The sequence below is a fragment of the Coenobita brevimanus genome, chromosome 85 (genome assembly GCF_032717465.1).
Source record: "Coenobita brevimanus isolate Jiangsu-jjx chromosome 85, ASM3271746v2, whole genome shotgun sequence".
Classification (NCBI taxonomy): Eukaryota; Metazoa; Arthropoda; class Malacostraca; order Decapoda; family Coenobitidae; genus Coenobita; species Coenobita brevimanus.
The window spans coordinates 16,688,275-16,705,119 of NC_137038.1; the positions used below are offsets into that span (position 1 = coordinate 16,688,275).

The window sequence follows — 16,845 nt, forward strand, 5'->3', positions numbered from 1 at the left end:
CCAGTGCCAGTTTGAAAAATTAATTTTCTGCACATTATTTTCTGGAGAACTGTTAGCTAATGACTAAAAATATGTCATATGGTGAGACCTGGAGCATTTTCAGCCACTCACAGCCTACCCCTACACATGCCTCATAAAAGATGCTGCAGTGTTAAAGATGCACCCTAATTCTGGAAGGACAGTTCTGAGAAAAAAAAGTTTGTCTCGACTAAGACTGCAGAAAAGTTGCTTGATATGACTAGTTTTACTCAAATACACACCCATGTTTCAGAATCTCTAATCAGTACTGTTCATCAGTCGCTGGTTTCTTTATTTATATGTAAAAGAACGGTACATGAAAAGAAAACAAACAAACCCTTCCATACAAAAAGTCACTTCATTCCACGATGCTCTCTTAACCCTCTCATGCACGATGATGCAAAATACGTCAAAATGGCATTAGGCTGAAGAGTAACCGCTGACGCACTTTGAAGCACTATCAGTGTTGGTCTGAAGGGATGGCAATTAGGCAATTTTGGACAAAAATATTCACCAAAAATTAAGTTCTAGCATGCAATGTGCCAATCTTTGGTGCATCACGGGGGAGGGTGTCTACCGGTATTTCAAGGCCAACACTCTCAAACAGTTGGGTTTCTCTCAGCTTTCGGTGTGGCAGGGGGGAAGGCGGCATGGGCGACTTGGGGCAATTTAATAAAAAACTATCGGTCGTACCGGAATTCCGAAAAAAAACACGTGAAAGCTCATAAAATTCTGCATCTGTACACATGCTTAGCTCTTGCATGGTGCAGGCAAAATATTCCACTAGGGTGCTGGGAAGTTATTTTCACCATTGAACAAAATTATTCTCACTGCATTTCAGTAGTTTTACTCAATAGTTTTGTATTTTTTTTATTAGTTTATTGTATAGTATCAACATCAGCAAAGATGATGTTATACAATTCGAACCAATATAATCAATTTCTGGCACAAATAAAATCCACGGGAATGCTTACCTCTGTGCACGAGTCTAGGCTGCCCTTGCGGCACATTCTCTGATCATGTCCCACAAACCTACAGAAAATTTACATGCACGAAGGGGTTAACACTGTTAAGGTTTATGAACTTTCCAATTTCTTCCATACAATAATTTGAAAATTGTTCACCTCCATTAATGTATAATCAATATTTGGCACAATCCCCCTGAGTGTTGAGTGAAATAATTTAGGTATAGCGAAGCAGGTATTGTTCATTGTGGCCTGCTCACAAGTGGTTTTCTTTCAGGTAACAAGTAGGCAAACTCAAGGTAGATCCAATAATTTTCTAACCAATGTCCAATAAACGGTATCAACTCCTGTATTGCACTTACTATAAATCACTTACATGCACTTGTAGAACTTATAAAAGACTTATATCTTAGCAATTTCTATAATTCACTTATAATACCACACATTTCACTCATTTATGAAAATACACAAACTTCTGCACTGCTGTACACTATTTACACTTCCCCACACACCTGCTCAGTACTCATACCACTCCCGAAGGGCCTGATTGTGGAGATTCTGCCCTTGAAGTGGTAGGCTGAGGTGTGGTAGAGCGCTGGAGGAAGATACGTCGGCAAGCAGGCGGCAAGTGTGGGGGAAACGGCTCTGTGGCGTTTTTTCCTGCAGACGACCGCCAGGTCCATGTCACTTTCCCAATGTCCTGGGTCATCTTGCACCTTCTCATTGCCGAAATCATCACTCTCGTAGACTGTCCCTTCCCCCTGGAGAAGTCAGAGAGCCCTCTCTGACTTCGGAGGTCGAGAGAGCTCGCTCTCCATGTCATTGTTTTTTTTCTCCTCAGAGGACGTACTCTAGCTAAGCGTATGAGAGGAGACAGTATCGTCCAGGGCACGTCCTATGGCACTATCACTAAGTCCTTTACGTGGCACTAAGGGCTGAATTTTCGTAGAGGTTGATGAGGCAATTGGCCCTTCATGCGGTGGGTCTGAGTACCTGTAGGAAAATATTTGCCAAAAATCAGAGATTAACCCTAGAACATTAAAATTTTTATGGCATATAGTACTTACATTCAGCTTTCTCCTGAGACAGGTGTTGAGCCTTCTTGGACTACCCAAGGACTTGTGGAGACTTGCAAAGTTGGGTAACAAAGTCTTCACTTTCACACCTCCAGCAACCCGGTTTCCCCTCTACCACAGCCCCAATCTGTCACAGTACACTTTATACAACAACGAACAGGTAGTTTGGAATCTGTATTTGTACAATAAGCACTGAAAATAAGGCTACAATCAACGAAGCATACGGCCGACATGCAGCGCGGCAGTGGTCTTCCCGTCACTGAACACACATTTCCCTTTTCACAGCTAAAAACACATATACTACATTATTTTCCTTCATAGTACTTCCCAAAGGCTCGCATGTCACTATTACGGCCATAAAAATCACTGTCACTGCCAGTATTTTGAAGCGGGAATGAGAAAGACCACCGCGGCACAATTTTATTCTGCCTTACGCCAGTCACTTTATTCTCGCTCCTGTCGGCCGCTCGCACTTCATTTCTATCGCTCACTTTCACTCTCGCTGTCAGTTTAGTGCCTTATTCATCAGTGTCACTGTCATTAATTATAAAAATAATATTTTCTACACACCAAACTGTCACTGTCTTAACATAGAATAGAAAAATATGCTTTCAACTTCTTACACTGGAGTGACTGTCACTCTCAATACTTATATCATTACTATGTACAATTATTTACACTGAAATCAGTCACTGTCAGTGCTTTTACAACTACATACACTAATTTACACTCAACAGACTGTCACTGTCAGTATGTACAAGAAAACTAAACACTAGTATCACTGTCACTCTCAGTATTATTTACAAGATTTTTACCCTTATTTTCAATATTTACTCAGGCTCTGGTAGTCAAAGAAACACGGGTAAGCGCAGGGGGGAATTTGGCACTCTTTGCACTGCAAGGAGGTGCGCCTAAATGTTCTGTCTTGCCAGATAGTGTGGCTGCACACATGACACCTCCTCAGTGCTTTTCCCCTCTTGGCAGTGCTAGACAGTGGCTCCAGGCGGTGTCGCTGAAGGTAGTCCTGGCACTGTAGGCGGTCTGGAGGTGTGTGTGAGTGGCGCCTGGGACCTGATGGCAGTACCTGCCCAAAACGCTGAAGCAGCTGGTAGACACACGTCTTAAAAAACCACCTGAGAGAGTAGTTAGCTGGCTTCCTGTTCTTGATTTTATATAGGATGAAGGCATTCAGCATGCACATATCAAGCAAGTGCAAGAACACCTTCCTGTACCAGCGACGGTTCCTCCTCAGGCAGTCTATCTCTCTGATCAACATATCTGACTTGTCCACCAGCCGCATATTGACGTTGTAGTCAATTACAGCATCAGGCTTCATCACAGGATCGCCAGTCCTTCTGTCGACCTTCCCTGTGGCTTTCATTTCCCCCTTGTGAACTGTGGTGAGCGCATTGACGATCCTCTTGTCGTGCCACCTGATCGCCAGCATCTTGTCGGATTTCTTCAGGTGCACGTCTCCCCGCTTTGATCTTTCAGCCTCGGGGAAGGCAGGGTAGTGTGCCCTATTGCTCCTGACAGTGCCACAGGATCCGACGCCATGCTCTGAAAGGTACTTGGCGAGTTTGGGAGCTGTATAATAATTGTCCGTATACAGGACATGATTCCCGCCAAAGTACTTTTCCAGAAGCACTTTCACCACAGAACCAGAGAATCCAAGGGGGTCAGTCTTGTCCAAGTCCACATTGCTGGCGGTGTAGATAACGAAGTCTAGGGTGAACCCCGTCTTGCAGTCGCACAGCACGAAAAACTTTATTCCAAAGCGGTGGCATTAATACTGCACGAACCGAAGACAGCCCCTGAACAAAACCAAGGACTCGTCGATCACTACTTTCTTGAAGGGCCGAAGGAACGTCATAAACTTATCCTTGATCATGTTCAGGATTCCCCTCACTTTCCATAGGGGGTCAGTCCGGGAAGGCTCATCGTTGCTGGCAAAGTGAAGGTACGTCATGAGCTGCCTGAAACGATCACGACTCATGTACTTGTTGAAGATGTTGAAGATGGGTGTGGGGCAAAGATCGTCAGCACTCCAGTACTCCTTGAGCTTGTGCTTCCAGTTATGTGACATGAGAAGCATCAAGCCGATGAATACAAATAGTTCCCGGATCGTCACAGGAACCCATGCTGCCATCCGCGACGTGGATGGCGTTGCACCTTCACCTTCACGAACTGCAGCACATTGTCCTTCGTACCTGTTCGTCTCGGTACAAATCTGCTCCATGACTTCGTTATCCAGGAAGGCCAACAGGTAGTCCAAACATTCACCACCCTCGGGGACAGGGAAGTCAGCCTGGAACCCACACCCAGTGGCATCAAAGGGCAGATCCCCTGGCACAAAATCAGAGCCCTCAGACCACAGAAAGCATCCAGAGTGCCCTGCCTAGGCTGGGAGGGGGTGGGGGCGGCAGGGGGTGAGGCAGGCAGTGTGGCAGTGGGTGAGGCAGGCGGTGAGGCAGTGGGTGAGGCAGGCCGTGTGACAGAGGATGAGCTAGGTCGTGTCTGTGTGGTGGTGGTGGTGGTGGTGGTGGTGGTGGTGGTGGGGAGATTGGGAGAAGGTTCAAGGTCACTCGCAGCAGCCTGAGTGGTGAGTTGCCTAGTGCGGGAAACCTTACCACTAATTCTAACAGTAGGAGACACTTTCCTACTCATGCCAGCATGAACATGGGGCCTACGAAAACCTCTACACAAACCAGACTGCCTACTTCCCTTCCGAGGTGGTGAAGGAGACTCCGAAGACTCAGGAGAAAGCACAGCAGACGAAGATGACGAGAGAATGGGGCTGGGAGTGCGAGGCGGTATGGCGGCGGCGTGACCTAGGGTAGGGGACAATGGCCGGTCTGAGGAGAACAATGGCTGGGAACCGGGGTCACCACTTCGCTTCCTCTTGGCCCCCTTACCATACACCACTCCCTTTTGCACTGGAGCCTTGCCTGATGAGGTGCTAGGCACAGGAATTGTCTCTTCCTGCACCTCAGACTCAGCACTCGATAGAGTGTCTGATTCGGCAAGGCTTGATAACACTCCAACATTACTACCGTAATCCATAGAAGCTTTCAATAATTCTATGCCTATAGCCGACTCACTAAGGCCCTTAGCACTTCCTAGTAAGGGTTTGGATGGGGTAGAGGTCACGAAGCTCTTTTTCGGAGGGCTGGAAGGCACTGACTCGGAAGAGCTAGAATGAGACATGGTGTCACCTTCAAAGACTGTGGTAAACTGACGCTAAACAGGGGCAAACCGCGGGAAAAAAAGCTAGTGTGACAGCTGGGGAAACAAGTGTTTCCAATTAGCATAAAGTGCTTGCGAGAGGAAGGCGCAGATTGACATGTCTGAGCTGTCCGTGCGCTGCCATATAGCACGACGAGGGGGGCCGGGCAGCGGTGCGTGGGTGGGTAAAAAAAAAAATGATACTTGGCAACAATGGAGGTCAGTGGTACAAAGGTCAAGTGTGCTAAAAGTAGCTAAAGGGTGGCGGTACTGATAGACAATACCAGCTGGAGCCTGCTTGCCCGCGGTTATTCAAGATTTACTAGAATCGCAAACGCGACGATCCACCGTTATGTCCTTTTCACCGAGTGTCGCAAACGCAACGATCCGCGTTTAAAGGGTTAAAGACAAGAGCTCCCGGATGGGGGTAGGCACCAACAACAACAAGCCATGTGCAAGGTGATGCTCTATTGTCAGTGGCCATCTTGTGACTGTCCTGCCAGCAGCCAGCCCTCTAGAGCCAAGTGCTGCACTTTCAGCCTGTACCTTCCACATGAGGACATGCATTTCACTGCAATTTAGTTGTATGTATTTACTTTGTATTTTCGTCGCAACTTACCTGTTTAAAGATGGCAAGCACGAGTGGTTCTTCGGGTAGCAGTGGTAATGGACGAGAGCAACCAGGCACCTCTAAATCTTCGCAGCCAAAGGAGAAATGGCAATACAGGAAGGGCAGAAATACACCAAGTATACACTTGCTGACAGTATGGCAATACAATGCAGAACTACAGTTACTTAACCACAATTACAGTTGATAAAGTTTACAGGAGGTGTGGGCAAAAAATCATCATTTTACGTAGTTAGGTTTAGATGCCCCGGACCCAAACTAATTTTTCCCATAAGAAGTTCAGTTTAAATTTTGATGTTTTCAATTTCGATGGCTCAAAAATGCCATTTTCTATTAGTGTGCGACGACCCCTTACACAACGCGTCACATGTCGTCATGTTGATACGCAGAAATTCCCGAGCATTCTACTGCACAGCTTGGGGTACAAGGCGGCAGGCGTGCCATAATAGTCCTGGCTCATGCACAGTGAGGATCCGCTCTCTGCAGCTAACCTGTCGTGTACAACATGTGGCGTTTTTTTTGCTGCTCCATCCCGGCCTGTACTTTGCCGCACCATGGCTCCAACCCCAAGAGTTAAGAAACTTCTGATGCACACCACCAAGTTAGAGATCATCAAGATGAAGGAGGAAGGACTAGGAAACACTGCCATCGGGAATGCCCTGGGACTGGCTGAATCAACAGTGAGAACAGTGTGGAAGAACCGTGATGCTATAAGGGCTCTAGTGAAGACATATGGTGCCTCTGACCTAGACGGCCGTTCGCGGGTGGGAAATCGTGCGATGATACTGATGGAGCGGTATCTTGCCACCTTCATAATGAGGAAGGAGAAGGAAGGTGTTCCACTGAATGGCAGATTTATTTGGAACCAAGCCCAGCTCTTTTACAAGGAAGCATCTCGCAAGTTTAATGTGAACAAACCTTTCAGGGCATTGGCTGGATGGCTGGACCGTTTTCTCAAGCGCAAGGAACTCGGTCACGTCAAAGTGTCTAGCGATTGTGCCTCTGCCGACGCGCTGGCCGTGAGAGACTATCCCGCGATATTTAGAGTGCTTCTCGAATAGGGACAGTACACCAAAGACCAGATCTACGTCGATGAAACATCATTATACTACAAGGCGATGCCCAAATCAACTTACATCGCAAAAGACAGAAACAAGTCCCTGGTCGCAAGCTCCAGAAATGTAAGATGAAGGTAATGTTCACTGTAAACCTGTCTGGGAGCCACAAGATGAGGCCAGTTGTACACACAGCTTCACATCCAAGGTGCTACAAAAACCTCACGAACATGGACGCAAGTTGTGTGTACTGGTACAAGTCTGCAAATGGTTGGATGACCAGTAACATTATGGCAAACTGGTTAATGAGGCACTGCGTCCCCGATGCCAGGGCCAAGCGTCGGGAACTGAGCATTCCATTTAAGATGCTCCTTGTGCTTGACAATGCACCAAGTCACCCTCCATACCTAGAAGATCTGCAAAAGGATTGTCATGTTGTGTTTCTGCCACCCATGACGACGTCACTAGTGCAGCCACTGGATCAAGAACTGATCGCCACTGTGAAGCATTTCTACCATAAGCAAGTGTACAACTACCCATGCAGGAAGACCGACACACAAGAGGAGCTTTATGCCCTACAAGAAGATCATGAAGACCTCGATGAGGCGCCTGCTCCCGTTCCATCTCCGCCTGCAGCTGCATCCCAACCCACCACAGGTGCCATGACTGTTGAGGCATTTTGGCGTCATTTTACAGTGAAGGACGCAGCTGAATTTCTCCTATAAGCCTGGCACCAGATTACACCTCCAACGGTGAACCATGCGTGGCGAATGCTCGTGCCTCACTTATGCACGACCCAGGAGACGGCCATTCAACCACTGGCCATGGCTGAGGCAGCAACACTGACAGCACCACAAGCTGTACCAGGTTTTGAGGAAGTTACATTGGCGGACATATGAGAAGTGCACGCTGCTAATGAGGAACAGCCTCCCAAGGAAGTGTTGCAACGGATAGAAGAGGCCGACGCAGAGCCCGACGCCAGGCAGAGTCAAGCTGAGCAGCCTAGTGTGATGGAGGGGAATACTGAGTTGTGTATGTCAAGAATAAGCAAGATCCTTGCTGTTGTGGTTTAGCTCAAGGAAGAGGCGAAGGGACAGAAAGTGAGCAACCTGAGAACGGAGGAAGATCTGGTTGGTATCGACAAACTCTTCCGTTTCTACACAGACAGGCACAGGCAAGAAATAAACACAAGAAGACAGACACTCATAACAAGTTACACACGGCAGGCTCAAGTTAGTGATATTGAGAAACCAGCTACATTGTCTGCCCCTGATCCTGTCGAGGATGAAGAGGATGCGATGTCAGATGTGTCAGCATTGGACTTCGAGGGGTTTATGGCCGAAGTGAGTGATTTTGAGGCTCCTGGGGAAGATGCTCAGGAGGGGTCTGTGGAGGGAAGAGTTGGTGTGGCGGGAGGTGCGGCGGGGGGTGCGGCGCTGTAAGTGTTGCCGTGCCTTGGAACTCCTGTTATTTAAGTCCATCAGGCCTGTTGTCTACTGTTGTTAAGGTGACTACCCATATTTTTGTTACTGTAGCTATATCTGTAGTACAATGTCTGAAAAATTTGACCTTTACTATGTCTCTAAGGGCCAAAAAATGTCCTGGTATGAGGGGGTCAAGCCCATATATAATTTTTCCCATAAGATTATGTATTCACAGTGCGCGAATTCACAGTGCGTGAGGTCATGGACTGCCCAATCTCTCGCGCACTGTGCGAGCCTACTGGATATGTATACATATTTATACAGTATATATATATATATATATATATATATATATATATATATTGATATATATTTATATATATATATATGTATATTATATATTATATATATATATATATATATATATATATATATATATATATATATATATTTATATATATATATTTATATATATATATATATATATATATATATATATACTTATTTATATAGATATATATATATATATACACATATATATATATATATATATATATATATATATATATATATATATATATACACACATATATATTTATATATATATATATATATATATATATATATATATATATATATATATACAGTAGGATCTCACCAATAACGATTTTGACAATAACGTTTTCGGCAATAACGGTAAGTTAGAACAGATACCCAGTTTCTATAATAACGTTTGGATTCACTTAAATAACGGTTATTTCACGAATGTCATGTTGTTATACAGCAAATATGTCATAACAAGATGAGGAATGAAACAAGACAAATAAGACGAGATGAAGGAAACTGCCGAAAATGTGAGCAGTACCAAGGAGGAGATGGAGGATCCTCCCCTCGCCACCTCCCCTGGCTCCCCCACTGCCGTCCCCTCCACCTCCACTGCCCCACCTGACTCACAATCTGCCTCCCCTCTCCACCTCCACAGCCCCACCTGACTCACCTGCATCACCTGGCATATCTGAAACCCTCAACATAATGACTGTTACTGCATTCTGGAAGAAATTTAACATTCAATAGGCTGTAAATTTCTTCGTCAATGCCTGGAATAATACAACATTGGCAACCATTAAACATGCCTGGTAGGCACTCCAGCCACAACTCAAGTATGCTGAGACAGAGAGAGAGCGCCCATCAGAATTAAAGACTAATGGCTAGACCTGTAAATCAGATTTCAAGAATATACCAGAAACAGTATCACGATCAAATGAATGCCCACCGTCAGTCACTCATCACTCATTCTCTTTCACAAAGCTAGCCAGCCGAGGAAGAACAAGAGAGATGGGTTGAGTAGGTAATAACATTGATGGCACTGAGGACTTTCCTGAAGAGTTTGACTTTATGGGGTTTGATGAAGTGTTGATGGAAGTGGGTGACCCTGGCATGAGAGGTAGGAGTGGGGACAAGACCAATGAGGGGTCAGGGGGTATGCTTCAGTAGCATCCATGCGCAAGCCTCGAAACAATCATCATACCAAACACCTCATAACTCCTTTAAGGTTAGTTTTATATTACTCATGATGCTTTAATAACTAATATTATTTCAGCTAAAAAAAAAACAGTGATAGAAGGGCTCCAGGTGGGAAAAGTCGATAGAAGTCCTGGAGCGGCAGCACCAATAAATCCTTTATACATGTATTTTAATGTCACGCAAATAACATTTTCACTAATAACGGCGTTTTTCTGGCACCACTTAGACATTATTGGTGAGATCCTACTGTGTATATATATATATATATATATATATATATATATATATATATATAGGTATACACATACAACAAATACTTGTTTTTCAACCGATTGTTATTTGAAAATCTGTTTCAACATTTATAAAGCTACACCCTTTTTCGCTGTTCAACATGGTTATCCCCGCAATGCTGGCAATTCAAACCACGCCCCGCCAGACAGGGCTGTGCTGCCTCAATGTCCCGCGTTCTGCCCTGCTGATTGGTTGCCTCTTCATCCATCCGCATTTATATTAGGCCTTGTGGAATACTACAGCACCACCATGGCTCCACCCAAGACCCCTACTATTAGCCCTGTAAGGGCAGTCATGTGCTCACCAAACCGAGTGTGTTTCACCATCGCATGGTTGGGTGACAATTGTGCCAATGATTAACAAATGCTCTTAATGCATGATACTGTTTTGGTGAGTGAGTGGAAGATAAAAGCTTGGCACAAAGGCCAGGCGCTAGGACCGATGTGGTCATTCAGTGCCTAGATACTGTTTTAGGGTCAGTTTTACGTAATGAACAACTTAGTTTGCACTAGGCTGGGTAGGCTATAATCATTGGGGGGTCCTAGGGGGCAAAGCCCCCCAGTTAGTTTTCAGCATTTCCAGTCAGGCTTCCACTGCTATTTAAGGTTTTAAACTGAATACATTTGAGTTTGTTTGTGTTGTGACATCATGTTTAGTCAGTGGGATCGGTAATAAACAAGCTATCGATGGCATTTAGGTGGCTTTCTTTAATATCACTAAATAGGTATATTTTGTTTGTTTTCCAATATTTTTCTGATCAAAAATCAAATGTCAATCATTTGAGATGTACAGTATGTAGCACTAAACTAATTTTCCTTGAGAATGTAGGTCTATAAGAAAACATCTCAAATCCCTGTACCACTTTTGTTAATATTTATTGATATTTTTTCCATCTTAATTGAATACTTTTTGAATGAAAAAGGTGGTCAGGACCTAAACCCCCTATTTCTTAACAATTTTATGGGAAAAATCGGTTCGTTATTCGACCAATTTGTTATTCAATCACTTTTTATGGAACACATGGTGGTGGCGACTATCATCCACTCACTTGATGTAGTGCTGCCTACTTCTTCCTTAGCCTTTATCATTCTTTTTCTATGCCTGCCTTCCTCTCTTCCTATTTCTACCATCTTTCCTGTCACTTCTTATTGCTTTTCTTTACAGGTGGCTTTACATTGAGTGACAAGCCAAATGGTTTCCTGTACGCCAAGAAACCATTTACAACGCTGGGTGGTAACCATATAACCAAACCATACGTGCTCCCTACGTGTCATCAAGTGGCTTGGTGGAGGGTTAGTGCCCCTCCCCATAAAAGAATTAACTCAAAGTCAAATGGCCACCCCTTTCAGGATTATGGTGTATGGCAATAGATAGACAGATTGATAGACATCCCTGTCAAATAGTGGGGGGAGAGGTATATATATATATATATATATATATATATATATATATATATATATATATATATATATACAGTATATATATATATATATAGTATATATATATATATATATATATATATATATATATATATATAATATATATATATACAGTATATATATATATATATATATATATATATATATATATATATACATATATATATATATATATATATATATATATACGTATATATATATATACATATATGTATATATATATATATATATATATATATGTATACAGTCATTACTCGTTTTATGATGATTCGGTTTACGATAATTCGCTACGACGATAATAGAAAAATTCCATCCTAAAATTCGATTTGCAATACATTTTCCGCAATAACGATTTTGCCATCGGAAAGCTCCAGGCACACGCAAGGTGACCACAGCTTGTCTCAGGCAAGATGGCGGCCCCGGCGTGCATTGTTATGGTTCAGGTCCCGCCACCCCTTCAAAGCCCTGTCTTCTCAACTTGTTCATGTGTGCCCCCCTGTTATCATCACCTCTCAGCCAAACATCGTGCTACAGTACAGTAATCCCTTAATTCACGCGAGGGTTACGTTCCCAGACCCTTCGTGAATATGGTAAATTCGCGTATACATTCTGCCCATGTATGCACGTAATTACGCATGTGTATGAAATGTATTACATCTGAATAATACTGTTTATGCACTACATATGCCTTATAAACTAGTATAAAGTATGAAAAACAACAAAAATGTATGAAATTTAACACTAACTGAAAGCTGACAAGCACAGGTGTACGTGGAGAAACTTTAGCACAGTCTGCTGCACTAGCCATCACTGCCTCCTGTATGCTATGTTCTGCCTTCTTTATTGTACGAACAGTTGACCCATTCACCCCAAACATACGGTTCCGAGACAATTCCCCATAAAGTCACTTCACCATCAAAACATGGACAATTCCCCATCAGGACAATTCGCACCCTGGACGATTCCCCGTCATTCCATAAATATACATATTATTGATAAATTAATACTTTAATAACTAATTTTCAGGGGGATCTCATAACTTATATAAGTAAAAAACTAGTGTACTGTACTTGCTAAATAAATTGGTATGTAAATAAATGACAGGGAATTATCCTGACGGTGAATTGTCGCCGACATTCCTTCCCTAAGTTCGTCCAACACCTCAACTTTCTCTGTCAGCGACATCACTTTACGAGCCTGCTTTGGTGTGTTGCCACATGCATCACTAGCACCATGCTTAGGCCCCATGTTGGCAAACAAGGCAAGCAATCACTGGAAGGCAGAAAAATAAGCCACAAATAACGATTCGCCAGTCACACAGGGTTTGACCATCGGATTCAAACTGACTGTGTGGTGCGTGGCAGACCGACCTCCCACACACACACACACACACACACACACACATGTATGTGCACTGGCAGCGGGTAGGCATTATTATATTTTATATATTTCTCTCATATATTAAAATTATTTATTTGAATACTATAATTTTGTTTTAATTATTGTACAAAAAATTCATGGATAACCAAAATAGCATGAAAAAAGTTCGCATGAATTAAGGGATTACTGTACTGTGGATCTGAGTGCCCAGTGGTAAGGTCAGTGCCAGTGTAGGCCCCAGTGCTATGGCTGCTGCTGGTATGGGTCCCTGTGCTAAGGTTGATGCAGGTATGGACTGGATTCCCCTCCCCCTAACCTGTTCCTGTCTGACTCAGAGGCTGACCACTAGTGCCTGTAAGCACAGGCTGTCCCCCAGCCTCAAGGGGGACGACTTGGACCAACACAGGAAGGAATGAAGGTGGGCTGTCATTTATGGTTCAGTCTTGGTCAGGTGACTTTGGGAAGTTGAGTTGACGTAACCCCCCTTTTATAATGGGTTTCAATCTCCCGATTTACGATAAAATCAGTATACAATAAGGTATGACCTGATGTAACCCCATCATAAAACGAGTAATGACTGTATATATATACAGTACATCCCCACAGTACGCGAGTTCCGAGTACGCGATCCCCCTTGTACGTGAGGACCTATTTTTTTTTGTGCGTGTGTATTTTTTACTAGTACGCAAACTGACCTCTTTGTAAGCAAGATAGGCAGCGAAGAGTGGTCTAAATCCGGGGTTACCCCGAGTGTGCATTATTGCCTCCCAAGAAGCGATAACGGTAGCCTACACTCCACCCACCTTCAGCCATGTTCTTGTTGGTTTAGTTAAGCTATATCCTTGTTGATTTACCAATCTTGTTGGTTTACTTCATCATAGGTAATATGTCTTGGATAGTTTCCCTGTACAGTACAATACCGCACTTATGTCTGAAAAGCATCTCAAGGGTTGCCCATGAAGGGGGGTGCCGCCCATATGTAATTTTTCCCTTAAGTTTATGTATTCACAGTATGCGATGTCCTCTGCTGCCCATATAGGCGCGTACTAGGGGGATGTACTGTATACATATATGAACAGGTATACCCCGGTTTAACGATGCAATTGGTTAAATAAAACTCATTGCAAAGTGGGAAACTGTATCTCGGGGTAGATTTATGTAAAGTTACTTGAGAGGAGCATGTGGAGTGACATGGAGGGACAGGTTGACAAATGAAGAAGTGAAGGAACATTGTGGGGTGGATGTGGATGTGGTTGAGAAGATTAGGAGAAATACACTGAGGTGGTTTGGACATGTGGGAGAATGGAGAATGAAAGACTGACTAAGAGGGTGTATGTAGGTGAGGTGGAGGGAGGGAGGGGTAGACCGAGGATGAGGTGGAGGGATGGAGTTGAGAGGTATATGAGGGGGGGGGCGAGTTGGGGGGAGGGTAGTCAAATGGTGGGTGACAGAGCGACTTGGAGGCGTTTTGTCTGCGGCCACCCTTTGCGGGATTAGGGCGTCGGGCTATAGTTAGATAGATTGACAGATAGGGATATGTTTTTGAGTCTTGACTTCCCCCTCAAACCAAGTCTTAAACTTATCCAAATGAGTCCAAAAAAAGTTTAAAGCCTTACAGCTGTAAAAGAAGCTACCCTAGGCCTTAAACCAGTGCCCATCTCGATTGTACTCAGTCAAAGACACTGGAGAATGCGATCTCCATATTCAAACTTGGTAGAGAAGAAGCAGCAGCACTGTATACAATCCCAGCATCAGACAGTCCCAGGACAATTTAAAAAAATCTGTTATGCATGATAAAAATGTATGAATGACGCAAAATCGTCCAAGGTACGAAATGCTGTGACTTAGAATCACTGATGCTTTGACGGAGAATTCTCCTGATGGGGAATGTGATTGATAATGCGATCAGGATTGTGAAGGATGTGCCTTTAGTGTGAAGTAAACTTCTTTCCCTGACTGAACGTAAGCCTAAACAATGACACTCACCTCCTTGCCATACTTGTCATGTACTGGAGACATCAGCCCCGCCACAACATTGTAGTTCGTTGTTCGATGTAGAAAGTCTCGTGCTATTTCTGTCAAACCAAAGTAGTTACCATGTTAGTTACAATACTGTAATGCTAGTGCAAACTAATATTATATAGTATACTTCTATAATAATGATGATAATGATGATAAGGGTACAGTATTTCATTCTAGCTTATCAATTTTAACTGCCTCAAACTGAGAACATAATTTCTATTTTATTCATGTTTGCTATTAGACAGCTTCATTTTGCTTACAAAACTACCATGATGAGAAATGAAGGCTATATCAAACCATGTAGTTCAAAAAGTTTCTCATCGACGTATCCAATAGTCGTCATCATCATCATCATCATCCAATCCTACATTGCCCCATGAGGAGCATAGGAGCCCGGGGCTAGGCAAGTTGGTCCTGACATTTAAGATGAGTGACCAGCCTCACTCATCCCTAAGTGGCATTATGGTATGTGAGCAATAAACCCCAACCACCCCTTTGGATATAAACATTCACCGGCTCAATCAAACTGGAGTGCAATAATTACCCACTAAACCACCAGGTGCCAAAATTGGGTTATATGGTTACCACCCAGCGTAGTAAATGGTTTCCTGGTGTACGGGAAACCATTTGGCTTGTCACTCAGTGTAGAATCACCCACAGGAAGAAGGAAGAGGAAAGAATGAAGGAAACAAAGACTGAAGAGGGACTGTAAAGTCATCCGTTGGCAGAAGGACAAGGAAAGAAAGACAGAAAAGGATGGAAGGAAAGAAAGATGGAGGATAGGAAAGGGCAGAAACCCAAGAGCAGCACTACATCGAGTGAGTGGATGGTGAGCGCCCCCCCCTACCACAAACACATTGTTATTCAAAAAAATTGAGTCCATTTTGAAAAATGGGAATAAATAATTTTTTATCTGTGGCCTTGACACTTGGACCAAAAATGTTCTATAAACCCTAATCTTCAAATTGATACCAAGAAGGAAACTTTTACATCAATCTGAAATGACTGACGAATTTTACATATGAACGGAACCTCACTAAAATGTCAGGACTAACTTGCCTAACCCCGGGCTCCTATGCTCCTCACGGGGCAACATAGGATTGGATGATGGATGGATGGATATATATATATACATATATATATATATACATACATATATATATATATATATATATATATATATATATATATATATAAAACCATCACCACCTAATCCTGTGTTGCTCCGTGAGAAGCACACGAGGCCAGGGCAAGGCAAGTTGGTCCTGACATTTAAGATGAGAATGACCAGCCTCACTCATCCGAGTGGCATTTTGTGAGCAATAAACACCAACCACCCCTTGGATATAAACCTGCACAGGCTTACTCCAACTGAAGCACCTTAATTACCCACTTAACCCCTAAACCGCGGGGTTGTTTTTGCTTGACTTGCGTGTCTTGTGGGCATATTCGCGCTCCGACAGATTCTCTAAAAATATTTGCCAAAAATCAGTTATTAGTCCTAGAATATTAAAATTGCATATGCATATGGCACATACCTTCAGCTTTCTCCTGGGATGTTTGCTGAGCTTTCGTCGAGTACCGTAGGACTTGTGGAGACCTCTGAAGTTGGGTAACGAAGTGTCCACTTTACACTTCCCAACAACTAGAAATATGATTACCACAGCCTGATATTTTCACTTGAAACACTATTCTATGATTCTCAAATAGTTTGGAATACATATTAAAAAAAAAAAAAAAAAAAAAAAAAAAAAAAAAAAACTGAAAGCAATGAAAATTATGAGCGCGTATGACCTTC

At 43.3% G+C, this 16,845-nt stretch overlaps 1 protein-coding gene across 6 annotated transcripts in view; it reads right to left on the reverse strand.

Annotated features, from left to right (window-relative positions):
- Nmnat (nicotinamide mononucleotide adenylyltransferase) overlaps positions 1-16,845 on the reverse strand; it is a 534,591-nt gene that overhangs the window by 466,928 nt on the left and 50,818 nt on the right. For all 6 annotated transcript variants that reach the window (XM_080280512.1, XM_080280515.1, XM_080280517.1 and 3 more), the window contains exon 2: positions 15,012-15,100. In XM_080280512.1, the coding sequence (XP_080136638.1) occupies positions 15,012-15,100 (89 nt within the window). The remainder of the gene's footprint in view (positions 1-15,011; positions 15,101-16,845) is intronic.